Source organism: Cololabis saira, chromosome 13 (genome assembly GCF_033807715.1).
Source record: "Cololabis saira isolate AMF1-May2022 chromosome 13, fColSai1.1, whole genome shotgun sequence".
Classification (NCBI taxonomy): domain Eukaryota; kingdom Metazoa; phylum Chordata; class Actinopteri; order Beloniformes; family Belonidae; genus Cololabis; species Cololabis saira.
The window spans coordinates 4859308-4881832 of NC_084599.1; the positions used below are offsets into that span (position 1 = coordinate 4859308).

At 48.0% G+C, this 22525-nt stretch overlaps 1 protein-coding gene across 2 annotated transcripts; it reads left to right on the forward strand.

Annotated features, from left to right (window-relative positions):
• The first annotated feature begins 11684 nt into the window (after positions 1-11684).
• LOC133457988 (small integral membrane protein 24-like) lies at positions 11685-16368 on the forward strand. Of its 2 annotated transcripts, none has more exons than XM_061737414.1 (3): positions 11685-11806; positions 11975-12092; positions 16110-16368. In XM_061737414.1, the coding sequence occupies exons 1-3, from the start codon at positions 11749-11751 to the stop codon at positions 16183-16185; spliced, it is 252 nt and encodes an 83-aa protein (XP_061593398.1). In that variant the 5' UTR covers positions 11685-11748; the 3' UTR covers positions 16186-16368. The 2 variants fall into 2 exon arrangements, with proteins under 2 accessions (XP_061593398.1, XP_061593399.1); XM_061737415.1 differs by having other exon boundaries at positions 11978-12092.
• The last annotated feature ends 6157 nt before the right edge of the window (positions 16369-22525 follow it).

A 22525-nucleotide genomic window follows, 5' to 3' on the forward strand; every position in this document is an offset into this window, starting at 1 on the left:
GGGAAAACAATTCCGACTCAGCTTCCGGCCAGCACCCTTCACAATAAAAGTCGCATAGCAACGTACCATAACAAACCATAACAAACCCCCACCATAACAACCCCCACCTCCACTGTCTTCCTCTGCTTTGGCCTGCTGGGGTCGCCACAGGTTGTATACGATTTTCAAAGTTTGCATCATTTCTTGCACGATGTAAAATGGATAATATAGGATGTTGAGTATTTGATCCTTCAAAATACACCCCCCATGACATGAACTGCATTACACTTTGTGAACATTATACGATAAAGAGAAAAAAAAACCCAATTCTATCGCTTTATTTGATATTCATTCAGTCATTGACCTTTATTTAACCAGGCAGGTTATTAAGAACACATTCTTATTTATAATGACGGCCTTCAAGAGACAAGGATCACTTGGGGGTGAAAGGACGTGGTTTAGGGAGTAAAACAGTAAAATTGTAGCTCTGCAAAGGTAGAAAACTATTAGGGAGCATTTTCTGGCAGGTAGCAAAAAATGGCAGAACACCGGCCCAAACTCCATGGGGCCCTAAGCAGAATGTGATTTTGGGGCCCTCTATTACTGCCAATAATACTGAGTATTGATCATTCACACACCCACTATAAACTTATTTCATGTTCTTCCCTGTCGTTACAAATACACTTGTAAAACTAGATGTAAGAACTTTTTGTTGTAGTTAGATTGTAATCCACAGTGATTAAGACCCTGGAAGCTACAACAGATTAACAAAATTGCAGAAAAATCTTTCAATTTCTGGATGGCGCTACAGACCACTGTACCAAAACCTCCAGACTCAGAGACAGTTTCTTCCCCCGAGCTGTTGCTCTGATCAACTCTCATCACTCATAGAGTCTCAGGGAATCAATCACCGTGCAATAATAACAATGACAATAATAACAGTAATTATAATAACACAATCATATGCTGTAACAATGCACCTTCCAATGTCTACCTCAGTACTGCTGCACCTTTCACTTTTTAAAAATTGTATATATGTTAATAAGAGCTGTCATTTGTCTATACACAATCATATGCTGTAACAACGCACCTTTCAATAACCATGTCTACCTCATTCTGCTGCACCGTTCACTTGTTTTAATTGTATATATGTTAATAAGTGCCACATTTGTTTATTTACTGTTTGCTACTTTTTAAATCTGTGTACAGTGAGCGAAATAACCGGAGTCAAATTCCTTGTCGGGCATGCTCAAACTTGGCCAATAAAGCTGCTTTTGATTCTGATTCTGATTCTGAGTAATATTGATCAAAGTCAGCAGCTGGCCCTACTGGCCACACAGAGAAGCAACAGGTCAAAGGTCAGAGAGCTGCACAGTTGCAGCAGAGTTGTTTCCATCATCCTATTGTCAGCCTGGCAGGTTTTTACCATCTATGGTTTTTAATCTGAAATGGAGCAAATTCAGCTACAAGAGCAGCCTGGGGTTGATTTACACTTAATATTTAAAGGGATATAATACTAAGTACTACTGAGTGTCATCTACAGTGTAGGCCTACTACAAGAAAGCTATTTATCTTTCCGTTTTTTCTCCTCTTCATCTTTCATCCTCTTTCTTTTTTCTGCTCCTGACGGAATAAATCAGTTTTTGCGACATGGTGGGCCTTCAACCTACTCCTGCTCCAATGCAGGGTTGAATGAACACATGACCAGTGGAGCTCTGGAGCCCAGAGGCAGCAGTCAACTCTGTTAACATAATATTGTTGATGTAATAATATTAATTATTGTGTTTTTGTACAATAACGTACCTTTGATAATGTATGAATCATCACTCACATATAAAAAAATTATTTTATTGACTCTTGGGGGCCCCCTAGTGGTCACGGGGCCCTAAACTGCTGCTTAGTTCACTGGCATGACATGCAAAGGTGTGCAAGCTGGGATTGGAACCTGCGACCACTGCAGGAGGACTGTCGCCTCAGTATATGAGCTGCTTGCTTAACTCACTGCGCCACCGAGCGGCCCATATATGCTGTATATTGTTATGGTATGTTACTCTGCAACTTTTATACACTAACCGACCACTTTACTCGGTACACCTGTCCAACTGCTCGGTAATGCAAATTTCTAATCAGCCAATGACATGGCAGCAACTCAATGCATTTAAACTGAAGACGATCTGCTGCAGTTCAAACCAGCATCAGAATGGAGGAGAAAGGTAATTTAAGTGACCTTGAACGTGGCGTGGTGGTTGGTGCCAGACAGGCTGGTCTGAGTGTTTCAGAAACTGCTGATCTACTGGGATTTTCACCCACAACCATCTCTAGGGTTTACAGAGAATGGTCCGAAAAAGAGAAATTATGCAGTGAGCAGTTCTGTGGGTCCAAATGCCTTGTTGATGCTGGAGGTCAGAGGAGAACGGGCCTTGAGGTGGACGGGCTACAGCAGCAGAACCACCGGGTCACTCCTGTCAGCTAAGAACAGGAACCTGATGCTACAATTCCCACAGACTCACCAGAACTGGACAACAGAAGAAGGAAAAACGTTGCCTGGTCTGATGAGTCTCCATTTCTGCTGCCACATTCAGATGGTCGGGTCAGAATTTGGCCCCAACAACATGACAGCATGGATCCATCTTGCCTCGTATAAACGGTTCAGGCTGGTGGTGGGGGTGTAATGGTTTGGGGGATATTTTCCTGGCTCACTTTGCTCCCATTAGCACCAACTGAGCATCGTGTCAACGCCACAGCCTACCCAAGTGTTGCTGCTGACCATGTCCATCCCTTTATGACCACAGGACCATCTTCTGATGCTACTTCCAGCAGGATAACAGGTCATAAAGAATCATCTCAGACTGGTTCCTTGAACATGACAATGAGTTCACTACTCAAATGTTCTCCACTGTAGCCAGATCTCCAACAGAGCACCTTTGGAATGTGCTGGAACGGGATATTCACATCATGGATGTCAATATGGACCCAACTCACACTGTGACGTGGTTTAAACTGGATTATTAAGTGTCTTAGATAGTGGCAATAACAAATAAAGATACTTTTAATACTTTGGAGCTTCAGGTGACTGTAATGAGAGGACTGGTTAATGTTCCAGTCAGCTTGCTTGTCTGACATCCATAAGGAAGCAGAAAACTTAGGAAAAGGCGCTACAGGAACCAGTCAGCCTCCGTTGGCCCCCACATGTTTACAGCGCCAGACGGGGGCGAAGGCCGCCGAGGCTGCACATCCAGGAGGCAGTTGAGTCAATCTTCTTTGGGGGCGATGGCCAGTACCTGGCAGCCCCGTCTGAGCTGGTCACCAGCTGGTTAACCCCCAGCTCACGCCTTTCTAGACACCAGGGCTGGGGATCCATTCAAATGTCAAGAATCGATTCCGATTCTTAAGATTCAGAATCGATTATCAAGATTTGGTTCAATCCGATCCGATTTGATTCCGATATTGATTTGGGTTAGTGTTATTAAAACTGTTTTTTGAGCTGTTGCATGAATGATATGACTGTAGTTCTGCAACATATTAATACTAGTATTATATTGAGATTGAACAGCAAGTATTGCAGCTAATGATGCTGTAAGGACCAATCAGCTCCCAGAATGCTGATAGAACTGCTTTCAGAAACAGTGTCGGGCAGGATTATCAAACAGATCCAGGGAGGAAACAGAGATCGATGAAATCGGTTTTAGTTTTTCCCACATTCCGTTTTCATTTTTTCCATTTTCTGTCTATTTCGGTTTTTAATTTATGAGAATTTGGTTTTTAGCATTTTATGCAAAGGTAACGCCAATACAGTATATAAAGTAATGAAATATAGACAATTTATGCAATTATAACTGAAAACTTTAATGTTTTCATAACTTTAAACATATTTAAAGGCAAAAACATGGCACCAGTTATTCTCGTGTCCAACACATTCCTTTTCTGTGTAGTTATGCAACATATTAATACTAGTATTATATTGAGATTCAACAGCAAGTATTGGCAGCTAATGATGCTGTAAAGACCAATCAGCTCCCAGAATGCTGATAGAACTGCTTTCAGAAACAGTGTCGGGCAGGATTATCAAACAGATCCAGGGAGGAAACAGAGATCGATGAAATCGGTTTTAGTTTTTCCCATATTCCGTTTTCATTTTTTCCATTTTCTGTCTATTTCGGTTTTTAATTTATGAGAATTTGGTTTTTAGCATTTTATGCAAAGGTAACGCCAATACAGTATATAAAGTAATGAAATATAGACAATTTATGCAATTATAACTGAAAACTTTAATGTTTTCATAACTTTAAACATATTTAAAGGCAAAAACATGGCACCAGTTATTCTCGTGTCCAACACATTCCTTTTCTGTGTAGTTATGCAACATATTAATACTAGTATTATATTGAGATTCAACAGCAAGTATTGGCAGCTAATGATGCTGTAAAGACCAATCAGCTCCCAGAATCAGAGGTGTATAATCCAGGTGCCCTAAAGTAAAAATCCTGTCCAGCAGTTGTTCCAACCAATCACTAAACCAGCTCCCTCTGCAGGTAGATGGCAGCATTTTTATTTTATGGCACCTGGATTATAATTTTTTATTTATTTATTTATATAGCGTCTAATACAACAGATGTTGTCTCTGTTATATTGCTATTATACTCCTGTGCTTGTGGCCCATCTTGTCAAAACATTAAAACAGATATTTATTTTCATGAAATTCTGTTGCCCCCAGCACTGACATTCATTTCCATTTTGGTGCAAACATGCATTCAGAGCGGTTCCAGATTCAGCTCCATCACAGTCTTCCAGGTCTTCACATCTCCGCTCTGCAGCTGCACAAAGATCTGTTGTTTTTCTTCCCTCAAGGAAGACTGTAAAATGTCCTCCAAATCTCTAATTGATTTTCTGAAGGCCATGTTCATTTAATGCTCCACTAACATGGCATTATCGCTCAAGTGCACCTGTTTTATGTCTCTAATTTGTGTCTGATGGGAAAATAATGAATGTAATCCTCATTGTAGCTTAAGCAGTCATATGTATAAAATCCCCTCCAGTTAAATGAGCCTGGCATGCACGTGCAGAGGGGCATATCCCGCCCTGCTCAGATAACTTTAAAAAAAAGATTTCCATTTTCAAGTGTGGACCTTTTGTGCCATTCATTCAACAATATCATCTAACAATGAATAATAATTGAGCTAAATAAAATGATATGATGAACATCCCCCTGCCTGACATGGCAGGCCCTCATCACGTGTCCTGCCCCCCCAGTGGCCGTGGATCATCACCAGCAAAGAGTACAGCAGGCTGCACATGTACCAGTTATTGATGTTGTATGGATGATATGTAGCCTACGTTATGATTCAGAGGCCTCATTTATAAAGCTAGCTTGCGCACAAAACAGGGTTTGAAAGATGCGCAAGCCACCTTCTACGCAAAGGTTGGGATTTAAAAAAAAAAAAAAGAAACGGGAAAATGTGCGTACCTTTACACAAACTTTGATCCTAGCACACGAACAGTCTGAAGATATGGGGAACTGGTGACGCAGACGGTGAGGTGGTGAAATGAAGCCAGATTCATGTCATACTGTTAATGTCATCACATATCAGACTTATAATATAATAGCGCTGATCGTGTCCCTCTGTGTTTGAAGCTCAGCGTCAGTCAGGACTCTGGTGCTGCTGCTGCTGGTACTGGTACTGGTACTGGTGCTGGTACTGGTGCTGGTACTGGTACTGGTACTGGTGCTGGTACTGGTGCTGGTACTGGTGCTGGTACTGGTACTGGTACTGGTGCTGGTACTGGTACTGGTGCTGGTACTGGTACTGGTGCTGGTACTGGTGCTGGTACTGGTGCTGGTACTGGTGCTGGTACTGGTACTGGTACTGGTACTGGTACTGGTACTGGTGCTGCTGCTGCTGGTACTGGTACTGGTACTGGTACTGGTACTGGTACTGGTGCTGGTGCTGCTGCTGGTATTGGTACTGGTACTGGTACTGGTACTGCTGCTGGTACTGGTGCTGGTACTGGTACTGGTACTGGTGCTGGTGCTGCTGCTGGTATTGGTACTGGTACTGGTACTGGTACTGGTACTGGTACTGCTGCTGGTACTGGTACTGGTACTGGTACTGGTGCTGGTACTGGTGCTGGTGCTGGTACTGGTACTGGTACTGGTACTGGTACTGGTACTGGTGCTGGTACTGGTGCTGGTGCTGGTACTGGTACTGGTACTGGTACTGGTGCTGGTACTGGTGCTGGTACTGGTACTGGTGCTGGTACTGGTACTGGTACTGGTGCTGGTACTGGTGCTGGTACTGGTACTGGTGCTGGTACTGGTACTGGTACTGGTGCTGGTACTGGTACTGGTACTGGTACTGGTACTTGTACTGGTGCTGCTACTGGTACTGGTACTGGTACTTGTACTGGTGCTGCTACTGGTACTGGTACTGGTACTGGTACTTGTACTGGTACTGGTGCTGCTACTGGTACTGGTACTGGTACTGGTACTGGTACTGGTACTGGTACTGGTGCTGCTACTGGTACTGGTACTGGTACTGGTACTGGTACTTGTACTGGTACTGGTACTGGTGCTGGTACTGGTACTGGTACTGGTACTGGTGCTGGTACTGGTGCTGGTACTGGTACTGGTACTGGTGCTGGTACTGGTACTGGTACTGGTGCTGGTACTGGTGCTGGTACTGGTACTGGTACTGGTGCTGGTACTGGTACTGGTACTGGTGCTGCTGCTGCTGGTACTGGTACTGGTACTGGTACTGGTACTGGTGCTGCTGCTGCTGGTACTGGTACTGGTACTGGTACTGGTACTGGTGCTGGTGCTGCTGCTGGTATTGGTACTGGTACTGGTACTGGTACTGGTACTGCTGCTGGTACTGGTGCTGGTACTGGTACTGGTACTGGTACTGGTACTGGTACTGGTACTGCTGCTGGTACTGGTGCTGGTACTGGTACTGGTACTGGTGCTGGTGCTGCTGCTGGTATTGGTACTGGTACTGGTACTGGTACTGGTGCTGGTACTGGTGCTGGTACTGGTACTGGTACTGGTACTTGTACTGGTACTGGTACTGGTGCTGCTACTGGTACTGGTACTGGTACTTGTACTGGTGCTGCTACTGGTACTGGTACTGGTACTTGTATTGGTACTGGTACTGGTGCTGGTACTGGTACTGGTACTGGTACTGGTACTGGTGCTGCTACTGGTACTGGTACTGGTACTGGTACTGGTACTGGTACTTGTACTGGTACTGGTACTGGTGCTGGTACTGGTACTGGTGCTGCTACTGGTGCTGCTACTGGTACTGGTACTGGTACTGGTGCTGGTACTGGTGCTGGTACTGGTACTGGTACTGGTACTGGTGCTGGTACTGGTGCTGGTACTGGTACTGGTACTGGTACTGGTGCTGGTACTGGTACTGGTACTGGTACTGGTACTGCTGCTGGTGCTGCTGGTACTGGTACTGGTACTGGTACTGGTACTGGTACTGGTGCTGGTGCTGCTGCTGGTATTGGTACTGGTACTGGTACTGGTACTGGTACTGCTGCTGGTACTGGTGCTGGTACTGGTACTGGTACTGGTACTGGTACTGCTGCTGGTACTGGTGCTGGTACTGGTACTGGTACTGGTGCTGGTGCTGCTGCTGGTATTGGTACTGGTACTGGTACTGGTACTGGTACTGGTGCTGGTACTGGTGCTGGTACTGGTACTGGTGCTGCTACTGGTAGTGGTACTGGTACTTGTACTGGTGCTGCTACTGGTGCTGGTACTGGTACTGGTACTTGTACTGGTACTGGTACTGGTACTGGTGCTGGTACTGGTACTGGTACTGGTACTGGTACTGGTGCTGCTACTGGTACTGGTACTGGTACTGGTACTGGTACTTGTACTGGTACTGGTGCTGGTACTGGTACTGGTGCTGCTACTGGTACTGGTACTGGTACTTGTACTGGTACTGGTACTGGTGCTGGTGCTGCTACTGGTACTGGGACTGGTGCTGGTACTGGTACTGCTACTGGTACTGGTAGTGGTACTGGTACTGGTACTGGTACTGGTGCTGCTACTGGTACTGGTACTGGTACTGGTACTGGTACTGGTACTGGTACTGGTACTGGTACTGGTGCTGGTACTGGTGCTGGTACTGGTACTGGTACTGGTGCTGGTACTTGGTACTGGTACTGGTACTGGTGCTGCTACTGGTGCTGCTACTGGTACTGGTACTGGTACTGGTACTGGTACTTGTACTGGTACTGGTACTGGTGCTGGTACTGGTACTGGTGCTGCTACTGGTACTGGTACTGGTACTGGTACTTGTACTGGTACTGGTACTGGTACTGGTACTTGTACTGGTACTGGTACTGGTACTGCTACTGGTGCTGGTACTGGTACTGGTGCTGGTACTGCTACTGGTACTGGTACTGGTACTGGTACTGGTGCTGGTACTGCTACTGGTACTGGTACTGGTACTGGTACTGGTACTGGTGCTGGTACTGGTACTGGTGCTGCTACTGGTACTGGTACTGGTACTGGTACTTGTACTGGTACTGGTACTGGTGCTGGTACTGGTACTGGTACTGGTACTGGTACTGCTGGTGCTGGTGCTGCTACTGGTGCTGGTGCTGGTGCTGGTACTGGTGCTGGTACTGGTGCTGGTACTGGTACTGGTACTGGTACTGGTACTGGTACTGCTACTGGTGCTGGTACTGGTACTGGTGCTGGTACTGCTACTGGTACTGGTACTGGTACTGGTACTGGTGCTGGTACTGCTACTGGTACTGGTACTGGTACTGGTACTGGTACTGATACTGGTGCTGGTGCTGATACTGATACTGGTGCTGGTACTGGTGCTGGTATTGGTACTGGTACTTGTACTTGTACTGGTACTGGTACTGGTACTGCTGGTGTTGGTACTGCTGGTGCTGGTGCTGCTACTGGTACTGGTGCTGATACTGATACTGGTGCTGGTGCTGGTACTGCTGGTACTGGTACTGGTGCTGGTATTGGTACTGGTACTTGTACTGGTACTGGTACTGGTACTGGTACTGGTACTGATACTGATACTGGTGCTGGTGCTGATACTGATACTGGTGCTGGTACTGGTGCTGGTATTGGTACTGGTACTTGTACTTGTACTGGTACTGGTACTGGTACTGGTGCTGGTACTGGTACTGGTGCTGGTATTGGTACTGGTACTGGTACTGGTACTGGTACTTGTACTGGTACTGGTACTGGTACTGGTACTGCTGGTGCTGGTGCTGCTACTGGTGCTGGTACTGGTACTGGTACTGGTGCTGGTACTGGTACTGGTACTGGTACTGGTACTGGTGCTGGTACTGGTACTGGTACTGGTACTGGTGCTGGTACTGCTACTGGTACTGGTACTGGTGCTGGTACTGGTGCTGGTGCTGGTGCTGGTGCTGGTGCTGCTACTGGGACTGGTGCTGGTACTGGTGCTGGTACTGGTGCTGGTACTGGTACTGGTACTGGTGCTGGTACTGGTACTGGTACTGGTACTGGTACTGGTGCTGGTACTGGTACTGGTACTGGTACTGGTACTGGTGCTGGTACTGCTACTGGTACTGGTACTGGTGCTGGTACTGGTGCTGGTGCTGGTGCTGCTACTGGGACTGGTGCTGGTACTGGTACTGGTACTGGTGCTGGTGCTGGTACTGGTACTGGGACTGGTGCTGGTGCTGGTACTGGTACTGGTACTGGTGCTGGTACTGGTACTGCTACTGGTACTGGTACTGCTGCTGGTACTGGTACTGCTGCTGGTACTGGTTCTGGTACTGCTACTGGTACTGGTACTGGTACTGGTACTGGTACTGGTACTGGTACTGGTGCTGGTACTGGTGCTGGTACTGGTACTGGCACTGGTGCTGGTACTGGTACTGGTGCTGGTACTGGTACTGCTACTGGTACTGGTACTGCTGCTGGTACTGGTACTGCTGCTGGTACTGGTGCTGGTACTGGTGCTGGTACTGGTACTGCTGCTGGTACTGGTGCTGGTACTGGTGCTGGTACTGGTACTGGTACTGGTGCTGGTACTGGTACTGGTGCTGGTACTGCTACTGGTACTGGTACTGGTGCTGGTACTGCTGGTACTGGTACTGGTACTGGTACTGGTACTGGTGCTGGTACTGCTACTGGTACTGGTACTGGTGCTGGTACTGCTGGTACTGGTACTGGTACTGGTGCTGGTGAAACTACACGACACGCTTATGTGACGCGTCTGCTGCGCACCGAGGAAATGTACTTCCGGTTGCGAACAGTCAGAGAATGCGAACGCACGTGTGTGTGATCGCGTAAAAGAAATCTTCTAACAGTGACAGACAGACGTTCACACGCTGTTAGTGTAGCACGCAGCTTCTTGTTACGCGTGATGTAGTCTGCGTACGTAACAATGCATGCACGCACGCATGTGTCACAAAAATGTTCTATCATCTTCATGCGTGCGTTCATGCGTGCGTTCGCAAAAAACGTGTAAATGTTACACGAAGTCACTAAGCGTACTGTGATCACGCGTGTGCAGCAGTCATTACGCATGAACGTACGCGTACACGCGTGACCGTTATAAATCAATGGGGAAACTACATTACATGTTACCCGTTGCTTTGCTGCACAGGCGTCAAAGCACACGCGAGTGACACGCTCAGTCAACAGCTGCGCACGCATTATGACTCGCATGGAACTTCATAGCGTGCGTGCGTGCGTGCGTGCGTGCGTGCGTGCGTGCGTGCGTGCGTGCGTGCGTGCGTGCGTGCGTGCGTGCGTGCGGCGTTCATGTCCGTTACCGCTGTTGAATCTACGTTGCTGAATTGCTGAATCTCGTGCGAAACGACACTACATGACATTCAGCACCCACCAGCAAAAACATAATTCGGCGCCTATGACCAGAGTCCTGACTGACGCTGAGCTACAAACACAGAGGGACACGATCAGCGCTATTATATTACAAGTCTGATATGTGATGACATTAACAGTATGACATGAATCTGGCTTCATTTCACCACCTCACCGCCTGCGTCGCCAGTTCCCCATATCTTCAGACTGTTCCTACGCGAGGGTCAGGTTTGGCGTAGGGATACGCAGATTTTTCGGTTAGTTTTTTCTTTTTCAATCCCAACCTTTGCATAGAAGGTGGCTTGTGCAGCTTTCAAGCTCTGTTTTGTGCGCACGCAAGCTTTATAAATGAGGGCCCAGCACTTTAAGGAGCAATTCAGCATCTAGTAAAGTTTTCTGCTCATCCAAATTAGTTGGAAGATCCAACTCGTTGCAGGACTCAGCACTGAATAAGCTGCATGCACTTATGACAAGATGATCGCATGATGGTGCCTTTTTAGACCTAGCTTTATTGTATAAAGGGACTGTTGTGTTGGGCGGGAAGGGAACAATAACCCTAGCGGCATGGCAGCACCTGTGTCCAACTGGACTCTCAGCAGTCTGACCAGCACTGATCCAGCTGGACCTCCTAGGGGATTTTGTGCTTGTGTTCTCTCAGATGAAAGTTGCCAAGTTGGATAAAAACTGCTAAATGACAATAGTAGTATCTGGAAACAAGATTGAACGACTCAGAGCTTCTGAACTGCTCAGATGACGTTCATGTAACATGTTTTATGCGAGGGTCGTGGCTGATTACCCTCATAAACAGAGCTCACGCCCACAGCGCAGTGATAAAGCTCCTGTGGACTGTGAACTCTGACTCTATTTAAAGGCTGGGTGTGTTGGTCGGCAGTCCAGTTGGTCCGGACTCCTCCGTGTTGCAGTCGGTCTCCAGGATGAAGCTCCTTGCTTTCTGCGCGCTGCTGTTGGTCAACAACTGCTCAGCTGACAGAGGTACAGCTTTCAGATTGTCTTCCTTTGTCTTGATAAATGGTGTTGTTGCTTCAGGGCCTTCCCTGGTACCAAACAATGGGATCAAAAACCTGAAATAACCTGCTTGTTTGGGTTTTCCCTGACTGATCTGGAGATTTAGTGAGCGGTAACTGTGATTGATCCCTGCAGCAGCAGACTCTCCGTCGGTGAGTCTCCAGCCCTGGTTGGTGGGTCTGACGGCCGTCGTTGGTTTCCTCCTGCTCGTCTTCGTCGTCGTGATTGTTCGCAGACTGCTGAAGAAGAACAGGTTGGTTAAACACATGCAGTCACGCATGCATTCATGGATGTCCTGAGTTATCTTTTTAAAACAGCAGCTCAGGTTCATCTTCTCCATATTCCTCACTGGAAACTGTGATGACTTATTGTGATGGAAAAACAAGGTGCAGGGCCTTTCCCGCTAGTCGCATTTAAGGATTTTAAAGAAAGAATCCAGATCTAGATCTGGTCCTGCCCGTGTTTCTCCATTTGGACTTTGGTTTATTGGTTCATTGTCAACTAACTGGGACCCACAGAGTTCCCTCCTTCTTACTGCGCATGTAGCCCACCTGTATCCTTCATGGTCCCGGTCCATTGGGCTTCCTCTCTGGGACCCATGGTGCTGAAACCCTCCAGTACCCACTCCACTCGTCCATTTTAAACCCAACCCCACTCTGTACCCAAGTAGCCCACCTTTAAGCTAGTGTGGGCCCACTGGGACATGGTGGCTGGGATCCTGACCATGGTCACTTTTACATTAACGTTTCTCTGTTTTATTCAGACATGAACAGCATTAAAGTAGTGAAGAAACGGTGCATATGTTATATTTTCCATTTTGTGTAAAATAAAAGTTACGTCACTTTTTCAAATATTTTAAATTGATTGACACTTTACAGGTATAATCATCTTCCCTTTTTAATGATTATGCAGGTGGTCGTGGGTGGCTTGTAGCTTGCATTACGGAGCACAAGTCTTTCCCTGACCCTACACCGCAACCTGGGACTTGCTGATTGGGCCGGAGCTTCGGGAGCTGCGTGCTGGCCTGCGGTCCCCACCCCTGGTCATCCCGTTGCTGGCCCCCCTTCTCCTCCCTTTTCTCTCTCTGCAGGTGGTCGTGGGTGGCTTGTAGCTTGCATTACGGAGCACAAGTCTTTCCCTGACCCTGCACCCCAACCTGGGACTTGCTGATTGGGCCGGAGCTTCGGGAGCTGCGTGCTGGCCTGCGGTCCCCACCCCTGGTCATCCCGTTGCTGGCTCCCCTTCTCCTCCCTTTTCTCTCTCTGCAGGTGGTCGTGGGTGGCTTGTAGCTTGCATTACGGAGCACAAGTCTTTCCCTGACCCTGCACCCCAACCTGGGACTTGCTGATTGGGCCGGAGCTTCGGGAGCTGCGTGCTGGCCTGCGGTCCCCACCCCTGGTCATCCCGTTGCTGCTTCCACCTGCCTGCTGTGCTGTTGCCGTCCCTGACCCACCAGTCTGGCCCTCGGCAGGAGGGTCCCCCCTTATGAGCCTGGTCCTGCTCAAGGTTTCTTCCCTCCTAAAGGGGAGTTTTTCCTTGCCACTGTTTGGCTTAAGGTTTTTCTCCCACTAGGGGAGTTTTTACCTGCCATTGTTTATGTAATAACTGCTCGGGGGTCATGTTCTGGGTATGGGTCTCTGGAAAGCGTCTAGAGACAACTCTGTTGTATTAGACGCTATATAAATAAAATTGAATTGAATTGAATTGAATTATGCCGTGGATGGATTCGACTGATGTACTTCGTGCATGCACACTGTGGGTGTTGTGTTTCTTTTCTTTTTTTCCCTGTGTTTTGGTGATACATACTGACTGTACTTCAGTATGTGACCTTGTTTGAAGGTGCTCAGGTGTAGGTGTGGCGGCGCCTGATTGGACCACATAGGCCTACCAGCCTATAATAGACAAGCTGTGGTTCTGATCTGTTTGATGCCTTGAGAAAGGTCGAAGACCGAAACGTTGGCCCAATAAAACAGTAGTCTGGTGAGAAGAACGTGTGCAGGAGTTTTCTTTTTAAAATTGGCAATGAATTAAGTAAAAAAAAAAGAAAGGACTAAAACTGATATTGTCCCAAGTTTCTTTTATTGTCCATTCTCTCCAACATGGACATATATTTCTTTTCACTGACTGCATCTTTGGATCAAAACAAAGCTTATTAGGGCCCAAGCACTTACAGTGCGAAGGCCCTATTGTATCTGTAGGAATTTTTTTTTTCCTTGTTTTTTTTTCCTTGTTTTTTATTTTTATTTTTCCGACGAAAGGAGGGCCTTTTTTCCCCCTAAACGTGCCCCAAAAGTCACCAAATTTTGCCAGGCCTGGCGAAAAATGTAATTGATATTTAATGGTTTGCATTAATGGGCGTGGCCTAATGGCTCAACAGCGCCCCCTAGAAAACTTTGTGCCTCAAGCCCCACAATACGGTTTGACGTACATGCACGAAAATCGGTACACACCTGTATCAGTACACAACTTAAAGGAGCATGAGGCTCCTTTTAAGAAATGAGACTCTCTAGCGCCACCCTTCACCACGACGGCCGTCGAGGGTACTGCAGCCAACAGTGAAGCCGGCACGGGAGAACGGGGAGAACGCGCATGCAGCGTCATGTGACGTCACATCCGCGGGACAGCGCGGGAAATTCGGCCCCCGAATTGCAGCACATTTTGCAGCACACAGCCTGTTCAAGGCAATGGAGAGATACACTAGAGGGCTCATTCTTTTTGGTTTGGAACGCTTCATCTGACATTATTACTAGAAAACTTAAAACGTATACGAATTTTTTTCATAAATCCTGCCTCAATCCTGCCTCATGCTCCTTTAAAGAAAAGTCTCTTGGCGCCATGCATCAAAATGTGCGTCTCGATCCTGCGATAACGCGCATTACTTTTCTCAGTCAAAAGCGTTACCGTGGCGACGATAGACGCCAAAAAGCGCACCCCCCTTTATCTGTAACGGCCCGGTCAGGCAGGGGAGAGATTTGTCCGTCAAGACACCTCTCCCTGGCCTTGCCCCTTCTCAACCTTTCCCCGACCCTGCACCTAACCTGGGGCTTGCTGGTTGGTCCGGAGCTTCGGGAGCTGAATGCTGGCCTGCGGTCCTCACCCCCGGTCATCCCGTTGCTGCTTCCACCTGCCTGCTGTGTGCTGTTGGCGTCCCCGACCCCCCAGTCTGGCCTTCGGCAGGAGGGTCCCCCCTTATGATCCAGGTCCTGGTCCAGGTTTCTTCCTCCTAAAGGGGAGTTTTTCTTGCCACTGTTTGGCTTAAGGTTTTTCTCCCACTAGGGGAGTTTTTACCTGCCATTGTTTATGTAATAATTGCTCGGGGGTTTATGTTCTGGATCTCTGGAAAGATCCTAGAGACAACTTTTGTTGTATTAGACGCTATATAAATAAAATTGAATTGAAAATGTAATCTGATTAGTCCATATCTGATAGTTCCTACTTTCTGCCATTACTTTTGAATGGTTTGATACAGAGAGTCGTGGGTGGTTTCATCCGCTAAATGTCCAGGCCTGAAGAATCTACATCAAGTCATACAAGCTTCCACTGCAGCCTGAACGTGCACAAGGGTGCGAGGGCCCGTTCATCGCTGCTTGCAGCTTCAATTATTATTTGTTATAGTTTTGGCCCGTCATTTTTCTCCGGCAGCTTTTCTTTCTTTTTAAAACGTTCTTTGATTGTCGGCTGTCTCAGTGCAGCAGCCTTGGTTGCGGCGACGTACTAGCTGTACGTCTTTTCATGCTAGGTCTTCAGGTGTCCAATAAGGTTTGTCGTATTGAACGAAGACCTGTTCCTTCCTCCATGCGAAATGTCCGCCTGGCAAACATTGCATTTGGCTGTTGGGCTGCCTTCGCTTTCAAGTTTATAGTGTTTCCACACTTCAGACATTGTCTTTGTTTATCTGAGCGTAGGTTAGCTGTCGTTAGCTTTCTGTTAGCCACGCTTCTTTCCCCCTCCAGCACAAACGTCACTCCAATTATGAAACTATTTAATAATTAATATATATTAAAAACATTAATAACTAGGTATGTCCCGATACTTTTTTGGCCAATACGGATGTTTTGAACATGATGTGATCAGGCCTGATTGATCGGGTGGCCAATCGATACACTAGTGATTAGTGCTGGCAGAAGTCGCTCCCAGCTGTCAATACTTCCTGGATAAAGGACATGTTCTCCTTCTCTGCCAGGACACGGTCTTCCTGGAGGACGACCTCCATGACAACGGTGGGTGAGGAGATGCAATGAGCCTGACTGGGCGTTGTTTGTGTTAACAGGGACGACGAGGAGGGATCCACCTACGATAAAGTTACCGGGGCCGCTGAAGGGGAGACTAAACAAACCAGCCTGTGATGAACCGGCTCCAGAAACACCGTTCTGACAACTATGGGGACAAAAATACAGTGATGGACACGCCTACATTATGACATCATACTGACAGTTTGATCCCAGTCTGCTATTGTCTATCACGTATGAAGTTGTCAGGTTCTGTGTGTGTATATGTGTGTGTGTGATGTTTAAATTAAAACTTTCAAAATGTCAAAAAAAAACTAAACTGGTCTTCATATATGCAAAAAACAATAATTTTAATCAACTTTGCAGTGATGGACATTTCTGAGCTCCACAGATGTCCAGTTCACATCCTTTAACCGCGCTTTGACGGTGCCGTGTCTCCTCTACAGTTATTCCAACTGTCCAATGATAGGAAATGCATGAGGACACTTTCAGACAGTTTATTAGACGTATAAAATAAATATTCATGTAAAGTCTGTGTTGACAGAAGCTTGAGCTCAGCTGGATGAGGTCCTCATCACAGACGTGGACACAAGAGGACAATTGAGGACAAACTGAAGAGACGATAATAAGAACGGAAACCAGAGACCAGAACAACTTCCACGGAGATTCAAGGTGAACTCCAAGGTCCAGGTCCATCAGTGTCCCATCACAGCGTCCATTACTGTTGGAAACAAAGAGGAAGACCGGGGACGACTCCACTATTGGGACCAAAGAGGACTGTGGCAGGGTGGAGGTTCAGCCACTCAACTGATTGGGCACAGGTGTGCCCAATCAACCTCTCCACCCTGCCTGGCTTCATAAAGAGCGGCAGCACACCACCAAGAGGTCTCTGCTGGGAGGAAGCTGCTGAGTCTGGCACGTGTGTCTTGGGTACAAATAAACGTTTCCTGCACGAAACCCTGTGTCCTCTGTCCTGTCGGGTGAACCCCGTAGCACTAGCCTTGCTACACTGGCGCCCAACGTGGGGCCCGACAGGATGGAGGAGGGATGCGGGGAGCAGACCCTGGAGGTGCTGGCACAGGTGCTGGTGGACCTGGCAGCCCTGTTGCAGGGCCAGGGGGAGCAGCAGACCGCAGCGCTGGAGGCGCAGCAGCCGCCAGGGCCTGAGGCAGAGGCTGCAGGCCGCCAAGCCACGGCTCCTGAGGCGGCCCCAGCGGCGGCGGGACCCGCAGCGCGACCCACCCCGGCACCACGCCGGAGGTTTGTCACGGCAGTCCTGGAGGCGTCGGCCCCCGAGGCGTCGGTCCCGGAGGTGGAGGCGCCAACTTCTGTGCCGGAGGAGGTCCTGGGCGCACCTTGGCCAGCGCCGTGGATGCCGTCTGCCCCGAGGCCACCCTGGGCCCAGTCCCGAGAGCGTCCCTCTCGGCGGTCGGCCCGACGCAGAGGGCGACCTCCCGAGCCGTCGCGGCGGACGGCCGAACCAGGAAGGCCCGGGGGCTCGGCTGGCGGTCCCTGGCTTCATCTCCCGCTCCGGGGGGGGGGGAGTTGGCAAGGTTGGATGGTCCCCGGCCTGAGTCGGGCGATAGGGGTGTGTGGCAGGGTGGAGGAGCAGCCACTCAACTGATTGGGCACACCTGTTCCCAATCAACCTCTCCACCCTGCCAGGCTTCATAAAGAGCGGCTGAACACCAGAGGTCTCTGCTGGGAGGAAGCTGCTGAGTCTGGCACGTGTGTCTTGGGTGCAAATAAACGTTTCCTGCACGAAACCCTGTGTCCTCTGTCCTGTCTGGTGACCCCGTAGCACTAGCCTTGCTACAAGGACGACCGAGGACAACTCCACTGTTGGAACCAAAGATGACGATGAGGACGACTCCACTGGTGGACGAGACCACCAGGTACCAGTCAACCAGCCGCACTGACCTCTTGCTCTGTCCTGATCTTACATTTCCTCAGTTCAAACGTTTATCTGCTTTAATTCACATTCTACATGTCGTCACAGCTTTTCAGTGGCAACTAACTGTCTGCACTGAACAAATCAAATATCCCTTCAATGGCTGCTTTGTTTGATAAACGCATCAAATATTTGCCCCGAGAACCTGGAAAAGCAGTTGAGTTGAGGAGCTTTGCTGGGCAAGTATGACGCTACAGACGAGACCAAGGCGGTGCGATCCAGGGGCGGGTTAATTGTACATCATCATGTTAGAGTGTTATGTTTAGCTGATTAGATCCAGCTGCTCCGGCTGAACTCTGGATGGAGCAGAGCGTGTGTTTGATGCTCGGAGGTCAGGAGGAGGCAGAACGCTGCGCGAAGGCAACGCTGGATTTTACAGTTGCAGAGAGAAGAGGGCGGCTCTGAGCTTCTGCTCTGTCATTCAGTAAGTGTGAGGTCTGTGAGTGACACACACACACACACACACACACACACACACACACACACACACACACACACACACACACACACACACACACACACACACGTGTGTGTTGTGACCTGTAATTTCCCTGCTGCTGTGTTTAGGCCTGATAGGCTCCATGTTTACCCTTCGGAGAGGTTAATTGTCTAATTAGGTGAGTGGGTGGGAACCTGTAGTTGATAGATTGGACTACTAATTACAACATACATTTTTTTGTATGTTTTTTTTTAAGTTTTGTGCACGTGTGTGTGGTGGGAGGAGGGTTAGGGAGCTGTTTCACAGCAGCTGGAGAGAACAATGAGGAGCCATGTCAGCATAACAGCATGAAATAACGGCAGTTAAAGAAAGGCCAGATTAAAACAGCAGTGTGACATTTGGTGGAGAAGTGCTGACCTTCCCTCGCAGCGCTGCGGTCCGTCTGATCTCAGGCCGTCGGCCGCCAGGCTCCGGCTCAACGGGCTCAACGGGCTGACACCGCGCTGTCCTGTCAGCACACCCTGAAAGACCTCTGCTCGGCTCTGCAGGGATCTCTGCCAGGTGAACCCAACTCCTGGACCAGAAACTGTGACTCCTGCAGAATCAAAACCACATACTAACACACCAGCGGGGAAACATCTGGCCTGAAGTGCAGAGTACCGGCAGTGACCACTAGGAGGAAAGCTCCAAAACTGGGAATGTTAAAATGTCCAACCTTAGGCGAGGCAAGTTTATTTGTACAGCACAATTCAACACAAAGTTATTCAAAGATGAAATGAAATAAAATGTTAAGAAAAGAGGTAAAATAATAAAAAGCACAAGTTGTTAAAAAGTAAGGGTACACCACATTCTTACAATGGCAAGAATTACGTTTCTATACGGTCAAAACGTACAAAGACCGGGTCAAATACAGTAGTATTAAGTAATCTGTAACAATTCGTATGGTGAATTAAACCAATTTGACAATTCTATGCCAAAATGCCTGTTTCCAGGTCTTATTTCCCACAATCTTAGAGCAGAAGTAAACACATTTATAGTCTGGATCAAAGTACAGTTTTGTTCTCCATAGTTCACATCCATGAGAAACGTATGGAGGTGAATTCAATTGGGATTATCATATGAAGAATCACACTTTTGTATAATTAGGGGCGTGGTCTTTTGATTGGCAGCCAGCACACTTTTGCTACTTGGCAGCTGAGCTGAGCTGTGAATAAAGACCTAACGAGTACTGTGATTCATATTCAGGTATCTAGTTATTATTATTATCATTCTGAGGAGCACACATTTTGTTGTGCTGTTAATTTTCATTTGAGAAAACGTCCGGGGCTGTAGCCCAAGTAGCCCCCCCTAGAGTCCCCCTGGGGTCTCAGCGGAGCCCCGGTGGACCTCAAAGCTTCTGGGAGAACGTCCAACAGTGGAGTCGTCCTCTTTGGTTCCAACAGTGGAGTCGTCCTCGGTCGTCCTCTTTGGTTCCAACAGTGGAGTCGTCCTCTTTGGTTCCAACAGTGGAGTCGTCCTCGGTCATCCTCTTTGGTTCCAACAGTGGAGTCGTCCTCGGTCATCCTCTTTGGTTCCAACAGTGGAGTCGTCCTCGGTCATCCTCTTTGGTTCCAACAGTGGAGTCGTCCTCGGTCATCCTCTTTGGTTCCAACAGTGGAGTCGTCCTCGGTCGTCCTCTTTGGTTCCAACAGTGGAGTCGTCCTCGGTCGTCCTCTTTGGTTCCAACAGTGGACTCGTCCTCGGCCGTCCTCTTTGGTTCCAACAGTGGAGTCGTCCTTGGTCGTCCTTTTTGGTCCCAACAGTGGAGTCGTCCTCTTTGGTTTTAATCAATTCACCGTTCATTCACTGTTATTTCACTGTCCCATTTCCAACCTCCCATTCATCTCTAAGACTCTGGAAAAGACAGTAGCAACCCACCTCCAGAACCACCTGCACAACAATAGCATCTTTTAACCATTTCAGTCTGGTTTCCACCCAAAACACAGTACAGAAACTGCCTTAATCAAGATCACCAATGACCTCCTCCTGGCAGCAGATTCTGGCCTTCTCACCATCCTCATCCTCCTCGACCTCAGTTGCCGCCTTTGATACCATCTCCCACTCCATACTCCTGGAACGCCTGGCTGGCACTGGGGTCTCTGGTACTGCAATAGAATGGTTTACCTCATATCTTTCTAACAGGAAACAGTTTGTTCAAGGTAAAAATTTACACTCACAACCATCACTCATCACACATGGCGTTCCACAGGGATCAGTACTCGGACCGCTTCTCTTCATTATATACATCCTCCCCCTCGGTAACATCCTCCGCCACTTTGGAAACTCTACATCTCCACTAAACCAAGCACCCCCCCCACTCTTACTGACTGTCTCAACACCATCAATATCTGGATGACAAACAACTTTCTCAAATTAAATGGAAATAAAAGTGAAGTCCTTCTCGTCGGCACAAGGTCCACACTCTCCAAAACTCACCACTTTAATATCTCCATTGATGGTCACCCGGTCCACATCTCCTCCCAAGTCAAAAGCCTTGGCGTCATACTGGACAGTGTTCTCTCTTTTTCTCCCCACATCAGTAACATTACCCGTACTGCCTTCATACACGGAACATCGCCAGAATCCGCCCATCTCTCACCCAGCACAACACCCAGGTCTTGGTCCATGCACTTGTCACCTGACACATCGATTACTGCAACTCCATCCTCACTGGTCTCCCCAACAAACTTCTCCACCGTCTCCAAATCATCAACAGTGGAATCGTCCTTGGTCGTCCTCTTTGGTCCCAACAGTGGAGTCGTCCTCTTTGGTCCCAACAGTGGAGTCGTCTTCTTTGGTTCCAAACGTGGAGTTGTCTTCTTTGGTTCCAACAGTGGAGTCGTCCTCGGTCGTCCTCGTGTCTCAGCGGAGCCACCGGAGCTCAGAGGAGCAATGCTGGTCTTCGTGTCAACACTCATTTCAGATTTCATTTCATTTCAGGCACTTTAAGTTAGGATTTTTTGACACATGTGATGAGAATTTTCTAATCTTGTGAATGGAAACTCTTTCAGAGTCAACTAAAACAGCCTGCATGCATGTCTGCCTCTGGCCACACGCTATAATCATGTTTATATCCATGATTATTTACCACTAACGTCCTATTAATTCATATTAATTACCATGGAAAATTTAGAGTTGAAATATTTCCCAGATTCCTCCTGTGCAACTTCCCGTGGACGTCCTTAATCAAATGTACTGGAACTTTTTCAACCCTTTGCAACCTAAACAATGAGAGTTTCTGGAAGGTTTAGGCCCAAGAAGAGCCAGAAGGCTCGGCTGCTCAGGGAGCTGCCAATGTGAGCATCAGCAAAAAACTGCAGTGAAACAAATTAGAACCATCCGTTCATCCAACCATTAACTTCCTCTTATCCGGGTCTGGGGGGGCGGCCTCGGAGAGAGGTGTCCTCCCGGCTAGACGACCCCGGGGGAGGTGTCCCCCCGGCTGGTCCCGGCTGGACGTCCCTGGGGAGTTGTCCTGTATTAAATCCATACTGGTTTCACATTTCATACATCAAGTTTTTTTTCGATCAATCTTTCTTTGACAACATCCCAAGCGAAGTCAGTCAGACGAAGGCCGACTCGGGCTCCTCTTCTTACTCTTACTCCTCCGGGTAAATTCCTGTGGGAGGAACTCTGCTACGTCCCTCCGTTTGTGGGATTGCCATGTGGAAACAGGAAAGGGCTCTGAAATTATAGAAAAAGTTTGGGAAGTGGCTTTTTTCGTTGCTGCCACTGTGGGAGCGCAGCGAGCAAACGTATATCAGCTGAGGTAAACACACGGATGCAATCACTTCTCAGGGTTTGGTCCAGACTGGAGGTTTCCAGGGAACCAGGTGAGACAGAGGAGACAGCTGGGAAGGGTTTCCAGTCCAGCTTCAGTTTGGGAAGCTGCTTTAGAGAACTTAGAGCTTTAGAAAGCTTTAGAAAGCAGCTTTAGAGGTGTCCAACTGGGTAAAGTCATCCTCCACCTTTGTGCTCTCAGAGGAGGGTTGTTACTGTAATAAAACCTTTGATTTGATTTACATATT